The 23,770-nt window shown below is 36.5% G+C and overlaps 1 protein-coding gene and 1 pseudogene across 1 annotated transcript; one reads left to right on the forward strand and one right to left on the reverse strand.

Moving 5' to 3' along the window:
- Nucleotides 1-1,795: 1,795 nt before the first annotated feature.
- On the forward strand, nucleotides 1,796-14,692 carry LOC129005662 (zinc finger protein 883-like; annotated as a pseudogene).
- Nucleotides 14,693-15,434: 742 nt separating this feature from the next.
- On the reverse strand, nucleotides 15,435-22,347 carry LOC129005672 (rhomboid-related protein 4-like). Its single transcript, XM_054434633.1, has 4 exons — nucleotides 22,117-22,347; nucleotides 21,088-21,415; nucleotides 19,207-19,440; nucleotides 15,435-15,875 (listed from the first exon to the last, which is right to left on the reverse strand). The coding sequence occupies exons 1-4, from the start codon at nucleotides 22,237-22,239 to the stop codon at nucleotides 15,511-15,513; spliced, it is 1,050 nt and encodes a 349-aa protein (XP_054290608.1). The 5' UTR covers nucleotides 22,240-22,347; the 3' UTR covers nucleotides 15,435-15,510.
- Between the last annotated feature and the right edge of the window lie 1,423 nt (nucleotides 22,348-23,770).

The raw sequence follows: 23,770 nt of genomic DNA on the forward strand, positions 1-23,770 counted from the left end.
TCATATGTTGTATTGTTAGATTCATAATGAAACGAGGAAACCCAACCTAACATAACCGCTACAGCGTGCAGTATTTACTCAGTATCTATTCGGCGGAGTTCGTGTGGAAGCTAGGGGCGGTGACGTATTCAACTCAATCTTGCCTTCTGGGAGGCAGAACTCAAAAACCGCTAATTGCAATATTGCAATCATATTTGGACAGTAAGCTAATTAAAGTATGTTCTTTCTAGTTATGTGTTTTTTTTTGTCTTAGGTAAAAAAAATCCCTCTAGAAAACAAGTGGCCTCCGAATAATACCAAAGTAACGGTACGGTATTTCCTGAAGCATGAAATGGAATTTCAAGCAGAGCATGATAAATTCAATAGAAATCTTGGTTTAAGATATCTCCTAATGATATTTTTGGAATATATCTGTCTGGTATAAACTTCTCTGGGCAATACCCTTGACTCAAGAGGTCAAAGTACGTTACCGGTTGGGTCGAGTCTAGTTCTTTATCCTTTCTCAAATTCTTCTAAATAGAAAAAACAGGTGCGCGCTAGTCCACACAAATTACATTTTAGTCTGTTGTTCTCTGTATCAACGATGTATATTTTGTTTTATGTTTTTGGTTAAATGTATTATTATTTTCACCACAATGAATTCACAATAACTAATGTCTAGTTAACTTAACAGTAAACTAGATAACACAAGTCCAGGTAAACTGCAAAAAGTGATGCATTTTATAATACACAGACAACAGCGGCTTTTGCCAACAAAGATGGCGGGTTGTCGTGTACGCCACATGTTAACTCTCGTCAACCCACCACCTCGCATGTAAGCGACAACGTGCCACCACGTCAACCCGCCATCACTATTTTATCAGGTGGCGGGTTGTCGTGTACGCTTAATGTTCGGTGTCGTCAACCCACCACCTCGCACGTAGACGTCAACCAGCCACCACGTCAACCCGCCACCACACTAAAGAGGTGGCTGGTTGACGTGTATGAACATGTCTACGCACCACCATGACAACGTGCCACCACGACAACCCGCCACCACACATTTTTCCGAGGTGGCGGGTTGTCGTGCACCCTAGAGTCAACGTGCCAACCCGACAACGAGCCACCACGTCAACCCGCCACCTCAAACTTCTTCTTCTTTTTGATGGCGGGTTGACTTGGTGGCGGGTTGACGTGGTGGCGCCTTGGCGCGTTCCCACCGGATCGATCTTCGATCCTGATTACTGACTGGCGTTAAAGTTACAACTGTTATTTCTTATGGTTCTAAGCCGGGCGTGCCATTTAATGTAAAAAGTTAGTTTTTTTATGCATGGGCTGACAGTGGACATCCGAACCGATTACTATATAATCATGCGCGAGCCAATGCTTCTCGAAATTAATTCAAAGAGCAAAACAACATCGTTTTACCTTTTGTTTCCAATGGATAACTCTTTGACGGATACTCCTTGATAAATCCTTCAAGGTGGTGTTAATGATAAACTTTCCTTCTTCTCTCTTCAATTAAAGCATGGATTCAATATTAAATACTCTTTTATTTAAGTCCATAAGTCTTACACGACTAGTTTCAATATAAATTTTAATTAGGGCCTAAAAAAATTAAGAGACAGCATACAAGAGAAAACAAACTTTTTAATTACGTATATTTATGTTAAAAAGATATATTATTGTTGTACTAGTAAACATTTATATAGTATGCTAGTCCACAATCTGGCAAAGCAATCGAAATGTCACTGAATACTGACAGCTGACATTTGTCAATATTATTTTCTTTTCATTTTGTTTTCATTTAATTGCTTTCCCCTCACCCCTTTCCTTTTCTCTTTTTTCGCACAAAATAGTCCCTAAAATTAATTTTATAGATTAGTTTGGTGTCATCCATACCTCTCACTAGAGAATTTTCAATTCATTACTGCTAATTTAAAAGTTTTGCTGTTTAAATACTTTTTTATTAAGTGAATTTGCATGATTGGGTGTAGTGTCATAACATTTTAAATTAGACTAAGTTTTAAATGTAAGTTAATTCTTCCTTTTAAAAGGTTATCTGTATCAAGCTTTATCCTTTCTGCTTTCTCCTATGAAAAGTGAAATGTATGCTTGTTAGTATTGATTTTCTATAGGTTATGTGATTCGATTTTTAAATCCTAGCTTAGGGTTAGAGAAACAAAACTTATCATTATCATCATCTTTAAAATCAGGGTCTAAAATACACAACTTAATTTACTCACAATATTTACAATGCAAAGTAAATAGACATAAGTTAAGTTACATTTTAGCGTTACCTAGGGCCTAGCTAGGTAAATTGTTATTGTTTATTTTAAAATTATGTTTTTTTTATTTAGTCTATCCCGCTTGTTACTTATCCTATCACATGGAACTTGTTATTTCCAAAACCGTTGCTAAACCAGTGGAAAAAGAGTGTATTTTTGGCCTAAGCCTAGCTTAAAGTTAAAAACTCTCAAGGTATGTTGAACCTTTATTTTCACCATCCTACTTTAAGCTCTTAACTTAAGATGGTTTGTTAAAAACTGATGACGTAATGTTATCATGAAGGCCTAGTTTCGAGTCCACAATCACTGTGCACGTGAGTGTCCTTAAGCTTATGGTATTTTTTAGTCAACAGGCTGGCCAATGTGATGTATTGTGGCAGGTTTATGTTGTGAATCTAAACTTAAGCCTACTTACTAATTTTTGTTGGGAATTTAAAAGGGAAGTACTGACAAAAAGTACAAATTAATCCGATGGTTTCCTAGGGTAGGTGTAGTGGGCTGGGGAGTGTGTGAGCCCGCACTGTTGCCAGATACCATGTAGATTAAACTATCCGACCAGAGAATAATTTATTAATATTCTCTGTTTGTTTGGTTATTAATATTAATATATTATTTAATCTTGTGGCTAATAATTTATGACCACGTATTAGATTTATTTTACGTAATATGGCTGTACGGTACGTAATATACACCTTAGGATAGGTAAGTTAACAAAGCTGTTATTATAAATGATAGCAAGTTATTAATTTAATCTATTTGTACTGTACTGTAATTAATACCTCCATCAGTTTAAGTTATGTACAAGTTATTGTTAACGCAGAGGATACGCGACCGGTAACCGGACGTAGATTAGGCGTCCGGCAGTTACTGTCATAACCTAACCTAACCAACCAAATTTGCTGATAGTGAAAAAAATCAAATGAAGGTTCAATTCTCTTCATAACATAAAATTATAAATGCCGAAAATTCTAACAAAAGATGTACAGTTAAGAAGAAATTACATTCAAAGCAAAATCTGTGACAAAAAGTTAAAGATACCGATTGGTTTCGAACCGGGGACCTCTCGCATTTCAGCCGAGCACTCTATCCACTACTCCACGAACACTGATGGCTGAACATCGTATCATTGTGGTAATGGCGTTCCGAGACCCCCTACCGGACGCCTAATCCACGTCTGGTTACCGGACGCCTAATCCACGTCTGGTTACCGGACGCGTATCCTCTGTGTATTGTTAAACTATTGAAAAAAATAAATTAAAGGTACTTAACTGAAAAAGTAATAGCCTAGTTAAATACTAACTCATTGATGCAAATAGGCCTACAAGGATACATTTATTTCACAATTTAATCAAGAACAGTATCAGTAATCGAATAACCAATTCGTAGTTTAAAGGAATGAAAATGCGGGACGGATAGTTTTTCAATTGAATGCAGTTTTGGAACAGGTGCTTTTACAGTTAGATAGAGGTAATTCGTCCGATTCACATAATGATAGAATGGATGGTTCGTCCGGATGAAAATTAAAGTAACCATTGGATGAATCGGTTAGCGAGCAACAACTGGATGAATCGTTTATGAATCAGATAGCCTTAGTGCCCATCAAGTGTATGTAATGAATCTTTATTAACCTCACCTAATAGTATTTACAAAAATAGTCAGAAAAAACAGTAAATAGAAATAGTAAATAATAGAGAAATCTACGTGTTAATTAAGTTAAACCATTTGACTCGTAGCCTACCAGCAATGAGGGTACGTGTGCCCAACATTCTACAATTTAAATATTCTTAGCATAATTTAAAGAAAGTTGTTCCTCTTCTAAAACTAGAATTGAATCTAAAAACTTTTCAGCCTTCAAGGCTAATCTTGAAAGAAACTTGTTCAGTAAGTTAAATCCCTAACACATGGATTGTGAGAAGATTGAACAAACTATTTAAGACAATCATTTCTGTCGCAAGATAACAACCTCCTAGTAACCAACTCGGTAAAATGAGGATCTAAGTGAAACTGTACAAGGTAGGCCTAGTTGTAGGTATACTTATTTAAAAAATAAATTGTTCCAAAGATTTATTGTTTCAGATTGAACATGCACAATGCATTTGGTAGTGAAATTACAGTCCACAAAATCAGTCCATCCGACCCTTCATCAGAATTCCACGGGTAAGCCAGATTAACTAAGTTTAATATCTGTAAATAGTTTACTCTATATCCAGCTGGTATCCATTCAAACAGATACTGTAGGCCTATGGATTTTTTTTTTTTAAGGCTACGGACACCTATAGCTTATTCTGCTTGCCAGCTAAGGTTCTTAATATCACCAACTGAGTAAGTGATTGACCCTATAGAAATCTATAAAATTATTTTCATTAAATTTCTTAGAGTATGTAGGCTATGTTTTCTAAAAGCTTGAAAATGTTGCACTCATTCACGTCTTCAATTTTGCAGGTTGGATGCTGTTTTCAAAAAGCAGTATTGCGATGAGTCCAGCATGATATCGCAGAATTTGTTTGAACCTGAAGTGGAAATTATAGTCAAAGAGGTAACCACTTTATGCACTTGTGAGGTCAAACATTTTAACTTTCCACTCAGTAACTATCAGTTTCAATAAATAGGCCACCTGAAGTAGAGAAGGGGTTAGTTGGCTAGGGTAGGATGCCCAGAAGAGTTGGGTGAGTACTGGTTGCTCTATCTTAGGGTTAGGCCCTTTAGTCGAGAGTTTTTGTAAGGGGAAATTATATTTTAAGGGGATTAAAAGTTAAATATGATTCGTGATTTTGATAAGGGAATTTCTTTTGGGTTGAATATTTTGTTTGATATAAATTACGAGAAGTATATTAGTTTTTGGGGATTTTTTACTCAGAGTTCTAGTTGCCTCCAGGACGTTTCCGACCAGCCATTCATTAGTGGGTTTGTTGTTAATAATTGTTTTATAGTTGTATTGAATAATTAATTGCTTTGAGATACTAAAAAGGTTCAGTACTTTGAATTTAATATGGTCCTCTCATTTAACAGCCTTCAAACTCCTAACTAAAGTTTATATAAGGTTGAAGATCCGGGTTCCACTAAAGTTGCACTCCCATGTGTATATGCAAGATAACGAAGGGTGAGAGGGTGTCCTGCATATCACAAAGGGGTGGAGGCGCTGGGTACAGGTGATGGAAAAGAAAAATTTTTGATCAGCTGTTGGCTAGTTAAGTGATTTTATTTTATCCTAGGACGCTAGGCACCAGCTCTGGATTGTTCATCACATTACTTCAGGCTAGAACAAGATTGATAATTTGTTTGGAGATATTTTGCAACGCTGACACACCTGAATATGTATTTTAAGGTTAGAATGAGTGTTGGGTGGATTTATAACTGAGATGACAGCTTTGTTATTGACCAAGATCAGCTGGTTTCTAAGTCAGAATCATTTAAGGCCATCAAGGACAGCTGGGTACAATTTTAAACCTATAAAGTGCAAAAAGAAATAAAAGCACTTGATATATTCGACAAGGAAACATGTGTAACAAATTACATGAGGCTAATTACTCTTTTAATTGTTATACATTTTATATTTCTGTTGCAGGATTGGAATTTCACCGATGTCTTGGCTGACTACATGTTAGCTAGCCGAGAGCTGATAGGGTTTCCTGATCTTCCAAGCCTTCTGGCTCCCACGGGGGCATTTGGTAAATGTATATTTCTACTTGATACTCTTACTCTCCTGTGGTTACACCCAAGAAGATATTTGGCCTAACAAAATGCGTACACTTCCAATCTTCTTCAATCAACAATTTACAACAAGTCTTTTGTTACTTGTTCTATCCAGATTTTCCTTTTCTATTTGTTTTATTGTAGCTTCATTCCCAGTCTGATTCAGGTGTCTGAATTTGCCTCAGGATTCATGCCAGATGCTTCATACAGGTCCTAAGTTCACTGTTATTTTTAATTCTCTATTCACAATATTTTTTGGACAGGTTTAGGATTTGCCCAAAATCTTATTTTTTAAATGTCCACGAGTCCATGTTTCTTAAGATGAGATGACCTAAGGTAACACTACTTCCAAATGGAAGATCCAAACATTGATTAATTTGCAAGTCATCCCAGTTATTTGTTTTATTTCCCTAACAAGAAGCATTTATTTTCCAAAGACTTTAATACTTTACACTGTCTTTTTACTGAATTCTGTATGATGAGATAAACATGACTATTTTTGTTATAGTTTATTATGTCTAAAATTATTTCCAGATATGTACCTACCAAACCAGATGCCATACTTTGATGGCAAAACCATCGTGAGAAGGACAAGAGGACCGAGAGCCGTTAGATACATAAAAGATGAAAACGGAGTGAAGTTCTACCTTTGTGAATACTGCGAGTACAAGTGCAGAAGTCCAGGGAATCTCGCCAAGCATGTTCGCCGCCACACTGGAGAAAAACCTTATGTCTGTCCGTACTGCGATTATAAGGTAACAATCTGGTTTCTATTGGTAGCCTCTCATTAAGTTTATTGGTTTGTAATATAAACTTGTTCTAGATTTATATGACATATTTTTCTAAGATAGAAAGTAGGCTTACCTAAACCTCTTCCCCATTCGGTAACCCTTTTATCCTCAGAAAAAAAAACCTATGACTGTGCTCTTTGTTAAATTCTTAACCTCAAATGTATAGATAGTTTGAATTTTTGACCTTATTTGATTTATTTATTCAAGCTCTGCTGTACAATAATGTGTCGTTATGTTGTAGGCTGCAGACAGAGGCAGTATAAAGAGTCATGTAAGAAGACACACGGGTGAACGACCTTACAAGTGTACCTACTGTGATTACAAGAGTCCCTACACCAGCACACTGAGGGCTCATATGAGGAAACACACCGGGGAAAAACCATACTTCTGTACCAAGTGTGACTACAGGTAAGGAGACACACAGGTGAACGACCTTACAAGTGTACCTACTGTGATTACAAGAGCCCCTACACTAGCACACTGAGGGCTCATATGAGGAAACACACCGGGGAAAAACCATACTTCTGTACCAAGTGTGACTACAGGTAAGGAGACACACAGGTGAACGACCTTACAAGTGTACCTACTGTGATTACAAGAGTCCCTACACCAGCACACTGAGGGCTCATATGAGGAAACACACTGGGAAAAAACCATACTTCTGTACCAAGTGTGACTACAGGTAAGGAGACACGGGTGAACGACCTTACAAGTGTACCTACTGTGATTACAAGAGTCCCTACACCAGCACACTGAGGACTCATATGAAAGTGTACCTGCTGTGATTACAAGAGCCCCTACACTAGCACACTGAGGGCTCATATGAGGAAACACACTGGGGAAAAACCATACTTCTGTACCAAGTGTGACTACAGGTAAGGAGACACGGGTGAACGACCTTACAAGTGTACCTACTGTGATTACAAGAGTCCCTACACCAGCACACTGAGGGCTCATATGAGGAAACACACCGGGGAAAACCATACTTCTGTACCAAGTCTGACTACAGGTAAGGAGACACGGGTGAACGACCTTACAAGTGTACCTACTGTGATTACAAGAGCCCCTACACTAGCACACTGAGGGCTCATATGAGGAAACACACTGGGGAAAAACCATACTTCTGTACCAAGTGTGACTATAGGTAAGGAGACACACAGGTGAACGACCTTACAAGTGTACCTACTGTGATTACAAGAGCCCCTACACTAGCACACTGAGGGCTCATATGAGGAAACACACTGGGGAAAAACCATACTTCTGTACCAAGTGTGACTATAGGTAAGGAGACACACGGGTGAACGACCTTACAAGTGTACCTGCTGTGATTACAAGAGCCCCTACACTAGCACACTGAGGGCTCATATGAGGAAACACACTGGGGAAAAACCATACTTCTGTACCAAGTGTGACTATAGGTAAGGAGACACACAGGTGAACGACCTTACAAGTGTACCTACTGTGATTACAAGAGCCCCTACACTAGCACACTGAGGGCTCATATGAGGAAACACACTGGGGGAAAACCATACTTCTGTACCAAGTGTGACTACAGGTAAGGAGACACGGGTGAACGACCTTACAAGTGTACCTACTGTGATTATAAGAGTCCCTACACAAGCACACTGAGGGCTCATATGAGGAAACACACCGGGGAAAAACCATACTTCTGTACCAAGTGTGACTACAGGTAAGGAGACACACGGGTGAACGACCTTACAAGTGTACCTACTGTGATTACAAGAGTCCCTACACAAGCACACTGAGGGCTCATATGAGGAAACACACCGGGGAAAAACCATACTTCTGTACCAAGTGTGACTACAGGTAAGGAGAAACACGGGTGAACGACCTTACAAGTGTACCTACTGTGATTACAAGAGTCCCTACACTAGCACTCTGAGGGCTCATATGAGGAAACACACTGGGGAAAAACCATACTTCTGTACCAAGTGTGACTACAGGTAAGGAGACACACGGGTGAACGACCTTACAAGTGTACCTACTGTGATTACAAGAGTCCCTACACCAGCACACTGAGGGCTCATATGAGGAAACACCCCGGGGAAAACCCATACTTTTGTACAAAGTTTACCAAAATCTTGAAACAAATTATCACCGCTTATATACACAATTGTATGTACTTTTAAAACAATTTATCACTATTACTATAATTTTTTAGGTTTAAATGATAATTATTATTTACAAATTCTGTTCAGAATTAGGATATTTTTGGTTGGGTTAGGTTAGGACCAAGTCATAACATAAACCTTTCGGATTAATGTGCAAATTATATGGTCTAAATAAATAAACAAGTAAGGTCCAAATATAAAAAATAACGATTATGAAATTGTTTCTCAGGTGTTCTCAAAAAGGTGATCTCGGCATTCACATGCGCAAACACTCTGGTCACAAGCCGTACCCGTGCACCGTGTGCAAACAGAGATTCACCGTGAGCAGTGCGTTAGTCAACCACATGCGAACGCACACTAAGGAGAAGCCTTACAAGTGCATCATCTGTGGAGACACGTTCTCTCAATCAGGCAATCTCAAGAGTCATCTGTTTAGTCATACCAAGGTAGGCCTAAATCACTTAAGTAGATAATAAAATACATTTAAGTACACATTGTTGCAAAGACAACCAAGATCTATTTCCGAGACCTACAAATGGGAAACATATAACAGTTCCGGGCAGAGGTGGTCCCTGGGGGAGGATTGGAGGGATACTTACTTACTTTCCGTGTCCGGATAAAAACACCAGCTCAATTAGATAATTTTTCCAATAATCTGCCACATATATGGCTTCGTCATTTGCCTCCTTAAGATCGAGCCAGGTGCATGTTCTGTCCATATCTGGACAAACTAGTAGATGTTCATGGTCCTGAGGGGCCCCACATGTGCAGTTTGGTTCTCCTTCATAGTACCCCCACCTCATGAGGTTTACTTTGCACCTCGAAACCCCACTTCGCAATCTATTTAGGGTCCTCCATGTGGGGTAAGGCAGGTGACAGCCTGCAGGGAGTTCCTCTCTGAGTTCTACTGGTGGCTGTTGAGCCTCCTGCCTCCATAGCTGAAGCCTTAATACTTCCGGTGTTACTGAATGTATCTCAGTGGTTTTGAGGAAACTCTTTCTTGACCTGAGTCTAGAGGGCTGCTGTTGATGCCCATATAGTGGATGACGGTGGTCGGTCACTTGCTTCTGTAGTTCTACTGCGGCTGCCACGTTTCTCCTTATATATGGTGGAGCTACCCCAATGAGAGGGTATATACTGTCCACTGGGGTTGGTTTTAAGCATCCTGACACGATCCTTGCAGTTTCGTTGATGGCTATGTTTACCTGCTTTGCATGGGCAGAGTTTCTCCACACTGGTGCTGCGTACTCTGCTGCTGAGAAGCTAAGAGCAAGAGCAGAAGTGCGTAGCACCTGTGGTTGTGCTCCCCAGGATGTGTTGGTAAGTTTCCGAATGATATTATTTCGGGAGCACACTTTTTGCCTAGTAGCAAGGCAGTGTTGTTTAAAAGTCAATGCTCTGTCCAGCTTCACACCTAGATATTGAGGATAGTCATTATGTTCGAGTTCTTGTCCTCTCCACAGTACCCTTAACTTTCTTTTTGCCTCTCTGTTCCGTAGGTGGAAAGCGCATACCTGGGTTTTGGTTGGGTTAGGCTTAAGATGGTTCTCATCATAGTAGCTTCCAAGTTTTTCCAGAGTTTTTGTCAACGTATTCTCCACCTCCTCAAATGTATGCTCTTGAGCTGCTACCGCTGTATCGTCAGCATAGATGAACTGCTTAGTATTACGCTGTATAGGCTGATCATTAGTGTAAATATTATACAGCAAAGGGGCCAGTACGCTACCTTTTGGAAGGCCGTTCTTTTGGTTTCTCCAGCGGCTGTTTTTATTTTGGAGAGTAACATAGAAGCGTCTGTTTTGCAGAATACATTGAATAAGCCTTGTCAATTTATAGTCTTTAGTTAGTTTGTAGGTCTTACATACAAGCCTGTTATGGTTAATGGTATCGTAAGCAGCGCTAAGGTCAATGAAGGCAACTCCCGTAATCTGTTTCCGCTCAAAGCCATCCTCAATGTGTTGTGTTAGATTGAGGACTTGGCTCGTGCAGGATCTTCCGGGTCTGAAGCCGGCTTGTTCTCGTATTAAAGATGCATCTACTGTTGTGGAAATTCGATTTAACACCATACGTTCCAAAGCTTTATACAGGGTGATTGATATAAGTGTGCCAGCCGTTTTATTCGAAAACCATAAGAGATATCAAAAAAAGTTAAATGGTAAGTGCCTTGGACTTTTTATTTAAAAAATTGTAGTAAAGTCGAAAAAATTATTTTAGCCGCCATTTTTCCAATATGGCCGCCAACTTTGATTTTTCTTACATAACACCCTGTATTTTATGATGTATTCTGGTAGAAAATGTAATTTTAAGACGATTTTATTCTTGTCATTTTTTTCATAAACCTAACCGTTTCAAAGATAATAATGGTTTAAGTTGTGAAATTTTGAATGGTTTTCGAATAAAACAGCTGGCATGCTTGCTTAGGCCTGTATCAAAACTCTTTCTCATGCAAAAATTTCAAAACTTTAACCATTATTATCTTTGAAATGGTTAGGTTTATGAAAAAAATCACAAGAATAAAATCGTCTTAAAATCACATTTTCTACCAGAATACATCATAAAATACAGGATGTTCCATAAGAAAAATCAAAGTTGGCGGCCATATTGGAAAAATGGTGGCTAAAATATTTTTTTGACTTTGACTAAAATTTTTTAAATAAAAAATCCAAGGCACTTACCATTTAACTTTTTTTGATATCTCTTATAGTTTTCGAATAAAACGGCTGGCACACTTATATCAATCACCCTGTATAGGTGACACAACAAGGAAACAGGACGGAAGTTTCTTGCATCAGTTGGCTCCTTGCCCGGCTTCAGGACGGCTACTACTCGTGCCTTCCTCCATGTTTTTGGGATCTGCATGGATGTAATGCAGTCGTTCATGAGGTCCAAAACCCAGGTGACTGTCGCAGCACCAAAGTTCTTAATTTGCTCTGTTCTTATCTCATCAGGTCCAGCAGCCTTATTGTTTTTCAATTGCTGAATTGCAGTGTAGAGTTCATCAGCTGTAAAAGGGGTCTCCAAAGAATGCTGCTCATCTTCGACTTCCCTTTCGATCTTCATGTTCTTACTTTTTGAATGGTGTTTCCCATTAATGAGCAGCTGATGTGCAATCTGATCCGGCGTAACATTTGTGAGCGGGTTCTTCGGTGCAGATGGGTCGTTACTGAGATTTTTTAGCAGTTTCCAGGCACGCCTGCTGCATTGGAGGGATGAATCCACCTCAAATAGCAGGATGGATCCCGTTTTTATTAGGCTTTACATACCTGGTGGGAAGAGTAATATAATAAATAACCCTTGTTGATAAAACTAGATGGGAATTTTATCCCTGCATTTAAGTTGTCGGCAGTTTTTATAGAAATAACTTAGGGGTAGTTGAAAGCTTAACAAAAGTACCCATCGATTCTTTTCCTCAATTGAATAAAATAATTATGGAAAAAGATTGGCCTTCAACCTCTTGAATATACACTAATTATCAGATTTATGTCAAATTGAAAATTTACAGTTTTATCTACACTGTGTGCATTCTATAACTAATCCTTTTTTATCTTTGATGGTCATGTTTCTAGCTTAGTAGTTATAGTCAGACTTCAGTGCAAGAGGTACATGGGTTCAATCATTAGCATATACAAAAAAGTTTGAGTGTTTTATATTCTTTACCATGAACATTTGTGATCCTTATAAAATTCCACTTGTGTAAGCACTAAAAAGATTTCCTATTCCACAGGCCAAACAGTTCAACTGCGAACACTGTAGCTATGGCACCAACCGCAAGAAACTACTAATGAATCATGTTGCTAAACACGAGTCTGGCGAACTACCGACTCCCGAGCAAGAAGAAGAAGAAGAATCGTCCGGGGATGAAACCAAGTAGACTCTTCCAGAACCAAACAATCCAAAGAGTAACATTGTAAGCCAAGCGTGTAGGCATAGTAAACCGGGAGAGATATTTTGCTAGGGTTTAGTTATGAACAACGTTTAGCTCATAAGGTTGTATTTGTTTTCAATTGCAAAAAAAGATGCAAGGTTAATTTGTGAAATGAACTGTACGATCAAAAACCTTTGGTTTAAAAAAATCAAATATTAGCTTAACAGTTAAAGATGTTTTCACCACACTATGATGTTTTTAACTGTTTTACATAGGTTAATTGGTGGCTGAAAGTTACATTTTGCTGGCTATCATCGTCGTTTGGGGACCGAGCAGGTTTTTACATCCCTAGGGCCGCAAAATAAGCTGACCGTTTACTTTCTTAAAGTAGCATCCATAGCATTGCAATAGAATTGTTCTATTGTCACCGCTGCCTAGCAACTATTTATTATTTTCTTGCCGATACCTCAAATTATTCCTTCAAATGACCTTAAAGTTTTAGTTGTGGTGACTGTCAGTGTGCATTATTATTGTGGTAAATAGTGGTAATAAAGTATAGTGTGGTGAAAAATAGCGTTCGTACCGCGGACCGAAATGGTTTTGCAGCTCTTGATCGGTTTAAGTTCTCGACTTCTTCTCAAACTTAAAAATTATCTCGAGCCGGCAAAACCTCATTTTCGGCCCTAGGTACGAAATATACTATTGTACTGCAACTGACTGCAAAAAAAAACTGCCTATGATGGGTTTGCATTCTGCCATCACTGGTAATTATTCAGTTCCGTTCATTCTTGTTCTGTATGGTCTTACCCAATGCTTCTTTGAAATAGCAGGCAAGAGCAAATACACCTGTCTTTTTTTCTATGGAAGAAATGGGAATAATAATTCATCGATGTAATATATTAGTACTGTGCAGCATGTTGTTCAAACTTGAAACTTTAATGAATTAATTGTGAGAGTTTGTTTTCATTTGAAGCCATTTGATCCTTATGTTCTACAGGTAAGAAAATTATCTTAACACAGTTGGGTGGTTAAATTTTTACTCCTTAGATTCGTAAATGTAATTCTCATAAAGGATGTGAGAAGAGATTCATTTTACCAGTTTAAAAACATGATCAATAATTTGAAAGCTACTATTTTCACGTTACCTATTGTTATTGTGAATGTTTAGTTTTATTTAAATATGGTATTTGCAAGAAAACAAACGTCCCTTAAGTACAATCTTACAATAACATTTAATAGCTGCTAAGGGATGTACTTGTTTATGGTTAAGGTATGTCAATGAATATCTATTTTCCTATTTATTTTCATATAAATATAGTTATTTACTTGTAACTTTGAAGCAAGAGTGAAAATGGGCATTTGTTATGTTTAAAATTGTGTTTCATCCACCAGTCGTTTGTGAAACAAATAACTCTGTAGCTTAAAAAAAAATTAACAGAAGAAATCGACAATTTATAAAGTCACCTGTATGTAGCGACTGCAATACTTCAGGGAATTTTTATAGATGTGATATAAAGATAATCTTGCCAAACGTAGAAGCAAATGTTAAAGTAGATTTATTTTGTTATGTATTTAAAGAGTTTTATAACCAAACACGATATGCTTTATTCAATTAGTTACGAGCAAAATTCTAGTCAACGGAAACCTGATGCTTCACAATCAAATGTCTCTTAAGCTAGTCAGTATTACCAAATTAATTTACGGAGTTTATGGTATAGGTTATATTTTTAAATATCGTGTAGTCGTAGACTTTAGATCGGAGTAGACTCAGTGTAATGCAATATTTGATAAACTGTCTAATACTGAAATATTTGTTATATGTGTGGTGCCCATATTGTAATGTACAGTAAAATACTCGTCAGTCATTAGATAGGCAGACTGTGTAAAAACATATTCTATGTATTAATGTCTATGAGTTTAATACAAATAAAATGTTTTGTAAAATTTTGTCTGTTCTTTAAACCAGTTTAGCATTATTTAATGAGTTTTATATTTTTCTTTTGATCATTATAAGTATAAGTAGCCTACGTTATTGGTGAGGATGAAGAAAATATCATTGGTTCCTCAAAGTACGCTTTGTGTAGAATAATTTATGTGAATCCCTTAAAGTTATTCTTTCTTTCTCAAACAGTGTTACATGATATAATAACCATGTATGCAGTTAATATACCTGATTCTTATATAAATATTTATTTTGACCTTTAATTAAAATAAGTAATACAATCAAATCAGAACATCAATTGCAAAAATTAATTACCTTTAATGTAATAGTTATAATTTAAACATTAAAGTGTTGTTCGGCTCAATTCAAGCTTTTAGTGTATGCCAACAAAATATAATGTACAAAATGATTAATGAGTATGCAAGAAGATAAAAGTAAGGGAGTAGTAAAAACCTTATAGTAATCACTTAGTGTTATCATTGGCCAGGAGGGCGTTGCACTCCCCGCAACGACTTGGATTAGCAAAGCAATAAGTCATGCTGTGGATATTCATTAGCAAAGCAATAAGTCATGCTGTGGATATTCATTCTACACTACAAGTTGTTTTAGACCAATTACATATTATTACTTCATAAATATGATTTAACTAACCTTTCTTTCTTAGGTTTGGATTCTATAACGGTAATGATTATCAAAATACTTGTTAAAAAATTAAACATTTATTTATAAAATAATTTTGTCTTAGGAAATAACATATGTACAAATAAATTAAAATATTTACAGATTAGGTAACCAATCATGAAAAATTAACAGTCATCTATTAATATCTCCAACCATATTCTTGCTCTCTTGGAGTGTGCCTTTGAAACAGGTTGGGTCCGAAACCGCCATTTCCAAATCCTGATCCGAATCCACCATTTCCAAAGCCTGATCCAAATCCACCATTACCAAAGCCTGATCCGAATCCACCATTTCCAAATCCTGATCCGAATCCACCATTCCCAAAGCCGGTTCCAAATATCCCATTCCCAAATCCAAAGTTGTTGGTGCCGAAGCCTCTTCCGTTTGACCCTGGTTGGAATCCAGCAGAGTCAAATCCACTACTTGAGCGTTCGTGAGAACTGCTGGATTGGTAAGATTGATGATGTTGATAACTGCTTCCCGTTTCATGGAACATTGGCCAACCTAACAACAAGATATATGGTGTAACAATAAGTTAATTTCACTAATGTAGGTAATATCAACATACATATAAAAACATTCTAATTCTAAATAAGCAGGAAGATAGGTGTGTCTTCTGTGTTCTCTAGAGTCACTAGATAGCGTTTATTATAAACCTTCCTTTTGAAAGCAAAGAGTACTCATAGAATGTGAGGATAGCGCTTACCATTACTTAGTTGCCATTAGCTGTATGGGCTATTAATTAACAGCTGTGTCTAAGGAACATGTCGGCCTTCGTCACTAACAAGACTACAAGATCGCGCCACTCATCCTACACTCATCCTTCACTCATATTTGGGTTAAAATACGCACATAGTGGCGTCCCCATCTCAAATAATTGATAATTGATACCTGAATAAGAAAAGTTGAATATTGTGAAGTTTTCTGTTTCTTCTGACAGAGTGAAATCTTTCCTATACAGGTAAACTTTTTATCCTCACAACAATTGTAAGTTAGACCCTTATTGTTATGGTACATCGTTATTATGGAATTTACTAGTGTTATGTTTTATGTTGATCAAGAAATATTTAAATGTATTGGAAATTATTATCTGGTTAGTGCACTAATCTTGTTATGTTTTAAGTGCTTCCTCAATTGAGAACAGGATCAGATTATCTTACAGATCCCAAAACATTGTAAAAAAATATTTAATTGTGTTCAAAAATTTCCACAAATAAACTTTTTAAACAAAAGCAATAGTGTTACTAATAATGATTCTAATTAATCTAGTCATGTAATCCAACTTGTTTGGACATGTCAAGTTCAATTACATAATGAATAAGAATAAGAATAAGAATGAATTTATTTTCTTGAAAGCAATGTTACAAAGTTATTGTACATGTTACCAATGTTACATAAATATTACAAAAGCGTAAATTATAAACATAGATACTGTTGTGTTTTCATTTGTAAAATAAATCAAATTGATTAACTTCATACTAATTAATTAACCTAAAATTCATTTCTAGCTATTACATATTATAGAAACTAAACAAAACATAAAATCATCATCTAGATATTATACAACAGTTATCGTCTCTCAAGAAAATTTAGGGCCTCCAAAGGCATTGCCTGTGTGGAGGTTCCTTATCTAATTATTTTGATAAAGGAATACGCAGGATAGTTTCTTAAGCTTTATTCCTGACCCACTTGTTGTTATAGTAAAACCATAACATCATCTTATCTCTGTTCACAACTGCTAGGATTCGTGTACATTAATTCGAATTCAAACATAAAGAAAATTATCATAAAATTATAGAATTAAATCATACATAAACTTTAACTATACATTCCAAATTATCAACTGTCAATAGCCAAGTCTTTAGTTTCTTTGAAAATCCACCTAAAGTTTTACAATTTAAAATATTTTCAGGTAATTTACAAAAAAGCTTAGGACCTACAAAACAGTAACTATTAAGGAAAAAAGTTAAATTAGGCCTAGGCACAAGTGCACGCTCAGGGTTCCTTAATCTTTCTTTATAAGTATTATTAAGCTTCCTGAAATCTCCACTTAACTCATAAAACATTTTTAAGACTTTGTGTAAATACATACATTTTAAAGGGAGAATTTTTAAGTCTAAGAAAAGAGGTTGTGATGGTTCCATTTTGCTCTTTTTCTTAATTACCCTGATAAACTTTTTTTGTATTATGTAAATAGGTTTCAGTTTAGATTCAAAGGTACCACCCCAGCAAAAAAGTCCATAGTCTAATCTACTATTTACAAGTGCAAAGTATAAAAGTCTCAAAACATTTTCTGGACAAATGTCCTGTAAAAAATAAAAATATCTCAATGTACTGTTTAGTTTCCTTTTTAAAATATTTATGTGATTAACCCAGCTAACCTCTTGATCCAGGACTAAGCCTAGATACTTTATACTATTGGTTTGCTGAACTACAGCACACTTATCAGCACACTGAGTACCTGAGCACAAACATTTAGTGCAAGTGTAAATAATATCACCATCAAATCGCATTTCATTTCTTAGTGAAAAATTAATAAATTTGGTTTTTTCTGGACTTAGCAACATGTTATTTTTGGTGAACCACCATTGAAGAGCTTTAAGATCTGAGGTCATTTTGTGTTTTATGTCAGTTAAGCTATCTCTGACATAGCAAAGGGCAGTGTCATCAGCGAAGGAGGTAATCTTCCCATGCAATGTTGCATTACACAAGTCATTAATGTAAATTAAGAATAAAGTTGCACCCAAGACCGAACCCTGGGGCACCCCACTAGTAATGCAACCCAATTCACTTAGAGTATCATTAATTTTGACTAATTGTTTTCTGTTTTCCAAATAGCTTTCAAACCATTTTAATACATTCCCTCTTATTCCACTATAGTAAAGTTTTTCCAACATGATTTTATGGTCTACCGTGTCAAAAGCTTTCTTTATATCTAAAAAGTCTAAATGAGGTACATTAGTACAGTAGACTCTTGTTAATTCGAAATTGGTGAGCTAAGCAAATAAATTTGAATTGTTTTCCGCAATCGAAAAGGATTTGTATTTATACTTAGGTACCATGATACAACAAATTTAGATTCGGCCACAGTACCACACAGCAAAAGGCTTCAACAATACGGAACTTAGCAAACTACAAAACTAGGTTTTAAAACACGATCACTGCGCATGACTTTCTCGTCACCGCTTTCCAGTGACGCGCGACGAGTATACTCACTCATCAAAACACCATTTACAAACTATCGTTAAAGTACGAGATTAGCCACTGCCATGAGACGTTGTTTTGCTTTCCACTTATTGTGCCAGTGTTATACTTCAATCTGGTATAATTTGTTTTCAGATTATTATTTTAGCGGTGGTAGGGATTGTTACAAATTTATTGTAGTGTGGTGTTTAGACTTGGATCTAATGACATGCAATAGAATAACGATAATAAATGTAGGTACCGTAAGCATTGTGAAAGGAACCTAACCTCAAAATTGTGCTTGACCGCAAACACCGTCTACCAGACAATAACTACTGCTCTAACTAAACATCAAAATGTCCAAAGCTACTGTGGGAACAGGATGTGTAGATTCCTGTTATAAGAGGAAGGGATTCCTGACTTTGAATCCAAATTGGCCTGCCCTCTATTTTGACTTCAAAATACTGTGTGTATCAAAATGCATGGTAAAAATTCAAATTATTGAGAGATTCTTTGTGGACTGGGCTTTTATTTTTAATTATCGAAAGTTTTTTTATTTATTGAGTGTTTGAATTACCAAGAGTGGACTGTACCAATATCTTAGTCATAACAGCAATCTAGAGACCATCAACATGGAATTCATTAATTTTACCTGTGATGTTAGCAATGATCGAGTCCACCACTCGGCCTATTGGAGTGCTCATGTAAGCACACCCAGCCAATATGCCAGCTAGATGGCCCAGGAACGATGCATTGGGTACGAGTAGATGGATGGCTACAAGTTCGGCCCAAGCCGCGTATTTGCTCGGAACTGGGATACCCATTATGTAGGCTGTACCCGGGCCCGTCTCAGCTGTAGTGATTACCTTCAGGGCAAACAGAACGCCTGCAAAGAGTAGACAAATTTGAGACAAAATAGATTTGCTAGTTAGCAGTGCTCTGCTAAAAAAACAAACAAAAAAAACTACCTATTCCTAAATAATGTTTGGGGAAAATACATTTTTCAAACTTAAAACATAGGAATATACCCCTACTGCAGCAAACCTGCAGACTTAAGTGAATTTCCATTTACATCATTGGATTTTTACTAAAATACTAGCAGCAAAACCTAGCGTTGACCAGGTCAACATAAAATTCACAATAATGGTAATAAAATGTTTTTTAATTGAGTAATACAGTATCTTGCACTTAACTGATTCAGTGGATAAATTAATGATTATTCTTGATAAAAAATCTGTGTGCGGACCTAAGATGAGAATCTGTTGAGTAGAAAAGCCAAATGAACTTGGAAAAGAAAAACTAAATTGAACTCGCCTAAGAAATGTACAGGGACGAAGTTGCTTTTGTGCATAGCTCAAAATATATGTCAGATAAATGAATGACGATGCTTGATGGCAAATTTGTGAGTGCATAGCTTTAATTTAAAACAAAATTATCAAAATCGGTCAGGTAGGAGAGCCAAACAGACTGGGAAAATAAACCTCATTTTTTTAAAAATATAATAGATTCTTTTATCACTCCGTACCGAAAGCCATTTTTGATAACAGGTTATATCAATGATAGTTGAAACAGGCATACCTAAACTTATTTTTTGATGTGTCTTAACATTCCTGATGGTTTAACTAAAAAAGCTTCAAAGATATTTAACTTCAACATCTTCTACCAGAGAAATCACGGGGAAGAGGAATACAGAAAGTTTACAGACCGGTACAAAATGTGTACCGGTAACTAGGTAAATAAATTAAGTGACTTAAGTATGTAGTAATGAACTGCATGACTAAGTAATGAAAACTGCACAGTACCGTACAACAAAACCTTGTATTTCTAATTTTTAAGCTGTTATGTAGGTTTAACTTTGGTGCGGCCAAATATCTTCTTAGATATGCATGGCCCTGGGAGTAAGATTCTTCATTTTCTTTGATTTCTGTATTTAAAAAGTTTCATTGTGAAAAATAATGGTTTTAATATTACTGAGGTCTGGTTTTCTGTAGTTGTGCATTTTTGCGTTTTTATCAGAAGTTTTGTTCATTACTCGTACCAAAAGTGATTTTCCAGCACTTGGCTCCAGTGAAATTGAGGTATTAGTAATGTAATGAATTGTACTATTTAACTTAATAATTTCAAATGTATTCCCTATTTAAATAACATTAGTTTTAACTATTGCTTATGTTTGCTGCTATGTTGAAGGTAATATAGTGGGTGTTTTTAATTAAATGATAGAGATCAGCCAATATTAGGGCCGGTTAAAAACTACCCACAAGACATGGGATTGAATACCTATTACATGAGTAATATCAGGCCTACATCAATTTTTCGATAAATAACTCAAAACCATAGCCTAGAGGGGGACAGCCACTTTATCGCTGCCCTTGATTGGCATTGTAAAACATTAGTTAACTAAAATAACAACTAACTTAACTTAAATCTTTCTCCATTTGACCGTCCTATCCTTGGATACAGATATATTTGATATCCTTGAATACTGTACGGTTCCTAAAAAAATAGATACCGGTGCCTACAGTAGCCTACTAACCTGAGAAGCCAATTGCACAGGATTTCATCATTGAATAGTCCTCCAAGAATTCACTCCCAAATTTAGCAAGAGCAATATAAAAAGAATTAGTGAGCAATGTCAAAAATGCCAGTAGGAGAGCAAAGTTTGAGCTCCCATAGCGGTTTTCCAATGTACGGCCTTTTATTAAGAAAGACACCATGTTGTAATACAAATGCATATCATCTGCGTGTTCAAATGTGGAGAATATGAACCTTTTGTAGTCTTTGTGATTGAGAATTGCATCAGCACTAATACAGACATCATACTTGCTCCAAGGTACGTTTATGACTCCAAGATAGAGAAGGACCTGCAATATGATGGATTAGATTACTTACAAGGACGTCAAAATAAAACTTTTAAAAACTATTAAGAACATAAATTTTAATAAGACTGTAAATCTCAATGTTTTTTTAAAAAACTATGTGTTTGCAAGAACAAAAAGGCGATGACGATGTCCGCCTGAAGATGATCACGTGAGGATCGATACCGGTCGCCTTTCAAGGTCACAAGGATCACTTGACAGCAGGTAATTTCACCAGTACACGAACTGTTTTTGTTTGATAATTGAGTGAGGAGAGTTAAGGCCTACTTTGATTAGGTAGCTTAAGCATGGAAATGGGTTGACTAGGCCTATTTCCTTCAATAGTTAAAAAAATTACATTTACTGCCTGGTGCCTAGAAACTAAACAGTTTAAATTATTTAGGCTACACTCTCATTAACGAGCAAGTTATGAGCATATTACATCAGCCCCTCTGAATATTACATCACAATATTATTTAAGGGAAAATTATGTTACATGGTTAAAAGCTGCGAGTTAGCTGAATGTATTCAGATCGTGCTAGGTAATTTATGCAGTTTGTAGTTATGCCTACCATTCAGATTATTTCTCTTTAACTTCTAAGTCCAAGAGGCTACTGATTTTACAATCTGAAATCATCCGCAAACGTAGTTATAACTTTTTAACTAATAATGTGTGCTAAGACAATTTTAAAATTATATATACTTACTTGTCCAAGAATACTAAATAATGTAACCCTAGGTATAGTTCCAAATCCAATATTAAACATTTCTGACATTAGTAGGATTACTCCTAATTCGAGTCCAGGTTGCCTTCTCCTGTTTTGAGCCATTGTCTTGTTGGACTTTTTCAATTCATAAACAAACAATTTTTATTATATTTCCTTTTAGCCTTGAATAACCAAATTCACAATACCAATCAACCTTCACCTACCTAACTAACCTGAACACAACTGTCAACACCAGAAACGACTAAAAACAAACAGAGCAGACGACATTCGACCTTAGACAGAAAAACTGTACATTGAAAATTACGATTGGGCTGGGTACTGCAGATAGACCAAGAGAAAAGCCACGCACGATGCCAATCATTTGCAGCAGTGGCAGTGATTAACCATTGTTTGGTCATTGAGTATAGATAATGGCTTTTTCTTTTTTTCCTCTTAGTTAGTTGTAAAGAATTGCTGTTTGCTGTGATTGATTTGACTTATCATTTCCTTAGTTTGCAAGAAACCCCATACTTCCTTGTGTTGTCTTTTATTATAGATAAAACATACTCCCCTGTTATTAACTTAAGGAGAATTCCATTTAAAGATAATTTCTCAAATAGAGTCATAAGAAATCGTACGTAGCTTTATATCCTTCGAATTGGAGGGCTATATCCCTAGAATTGAGGAAATAATCCTCAAAACCATCTCATGTGAGAGAGTCCTCCTGCTCCAGAAGATGGTATTGAGGATTATGACAGGAGCTGAGTAAAGGCAACACTGCAAACCTAACCTTTATTTCAAGAGCTTGGCGTCCTGACAGTCTATGGAAACTACATATTGAGCTCCCTCCTCTACGTAAAAGAGAATTTAGCTGATTTTAAAATAAGAGGGCAGCTTCACGGTCACAATTTAAGAAACAACAACCAGCTCTATTCCCAGATGCCGTGTTTCTAAAGTGAAGGGCAGTTTCCTACTACTGGTTTGTAAGATGTTTCTGCTTTTGTACCATTATTTATTTGCATGATGTGTAAGTTTAGGTATCCTAAAACATTGTAAACTAATTGTTTACTTATTATATTAGTTGACTGAACTTGACTTGTGCCTCTTCCAGCATGTATTTATATAATTTGACTGTGTCTCATGCATTTATATAATGTCTATAGACGAATAAATATAATTTCATTTCATTTAACATACGGTACTGCCTGAGATCAGACTGCCTGGAGCCGAAACTGTTCAAAAAGAAGCTATAAGTCGTGATGTTGCCAACAGAGCGTTAAGCCGGGTTTTCCTAGGCGCGGAATCGGCGAGCGGAGAGAGGAACGCGGAGAGCGGACTCCACTTGTCTTAGGCAATAATGTTACTGTTTTCCTAGAAGCGGAGAGGAACACCATGTTAATCTCTTTTCCGCTCTCCGCGTTCCTCTCTCCTCTCGCCGATTCCGCTCCTAGGAAAACCCAGCTTTAGAGCGTTTATTCCTGGGACGATTATTTTTATGCACAGTTAATTAACTAATAATTATATGTTTAAGTATTTTATTTTATTTTGTAAGTTTTATGATATTTGTATTATTACTGACGTGACCTATCCAGAAATGGTCAACGGTCAAGAGAATGGTAATTATGGAATTCCAAATAGTACTACCAAATAGTAA

Source organism: Macrosteles quadrilineatus, unplaced genomic scaffold (genome assembly GCF_028750875.1).
Source record: "Macrosteles quadrilineatus isolate MER2022 unplaced genomic scaffold, UCM_ALF_1.0 Scaffold_30__1_contigs__length_1495292, whole genome shotgun sequence".
Classification (NCBI taxonomy): Eukaryota; Metazoa; Arthropoda; class Insecta; order Hemiptera; family Cicadellidae; genus Macrosteles; species Macrosteles quadrilineatus.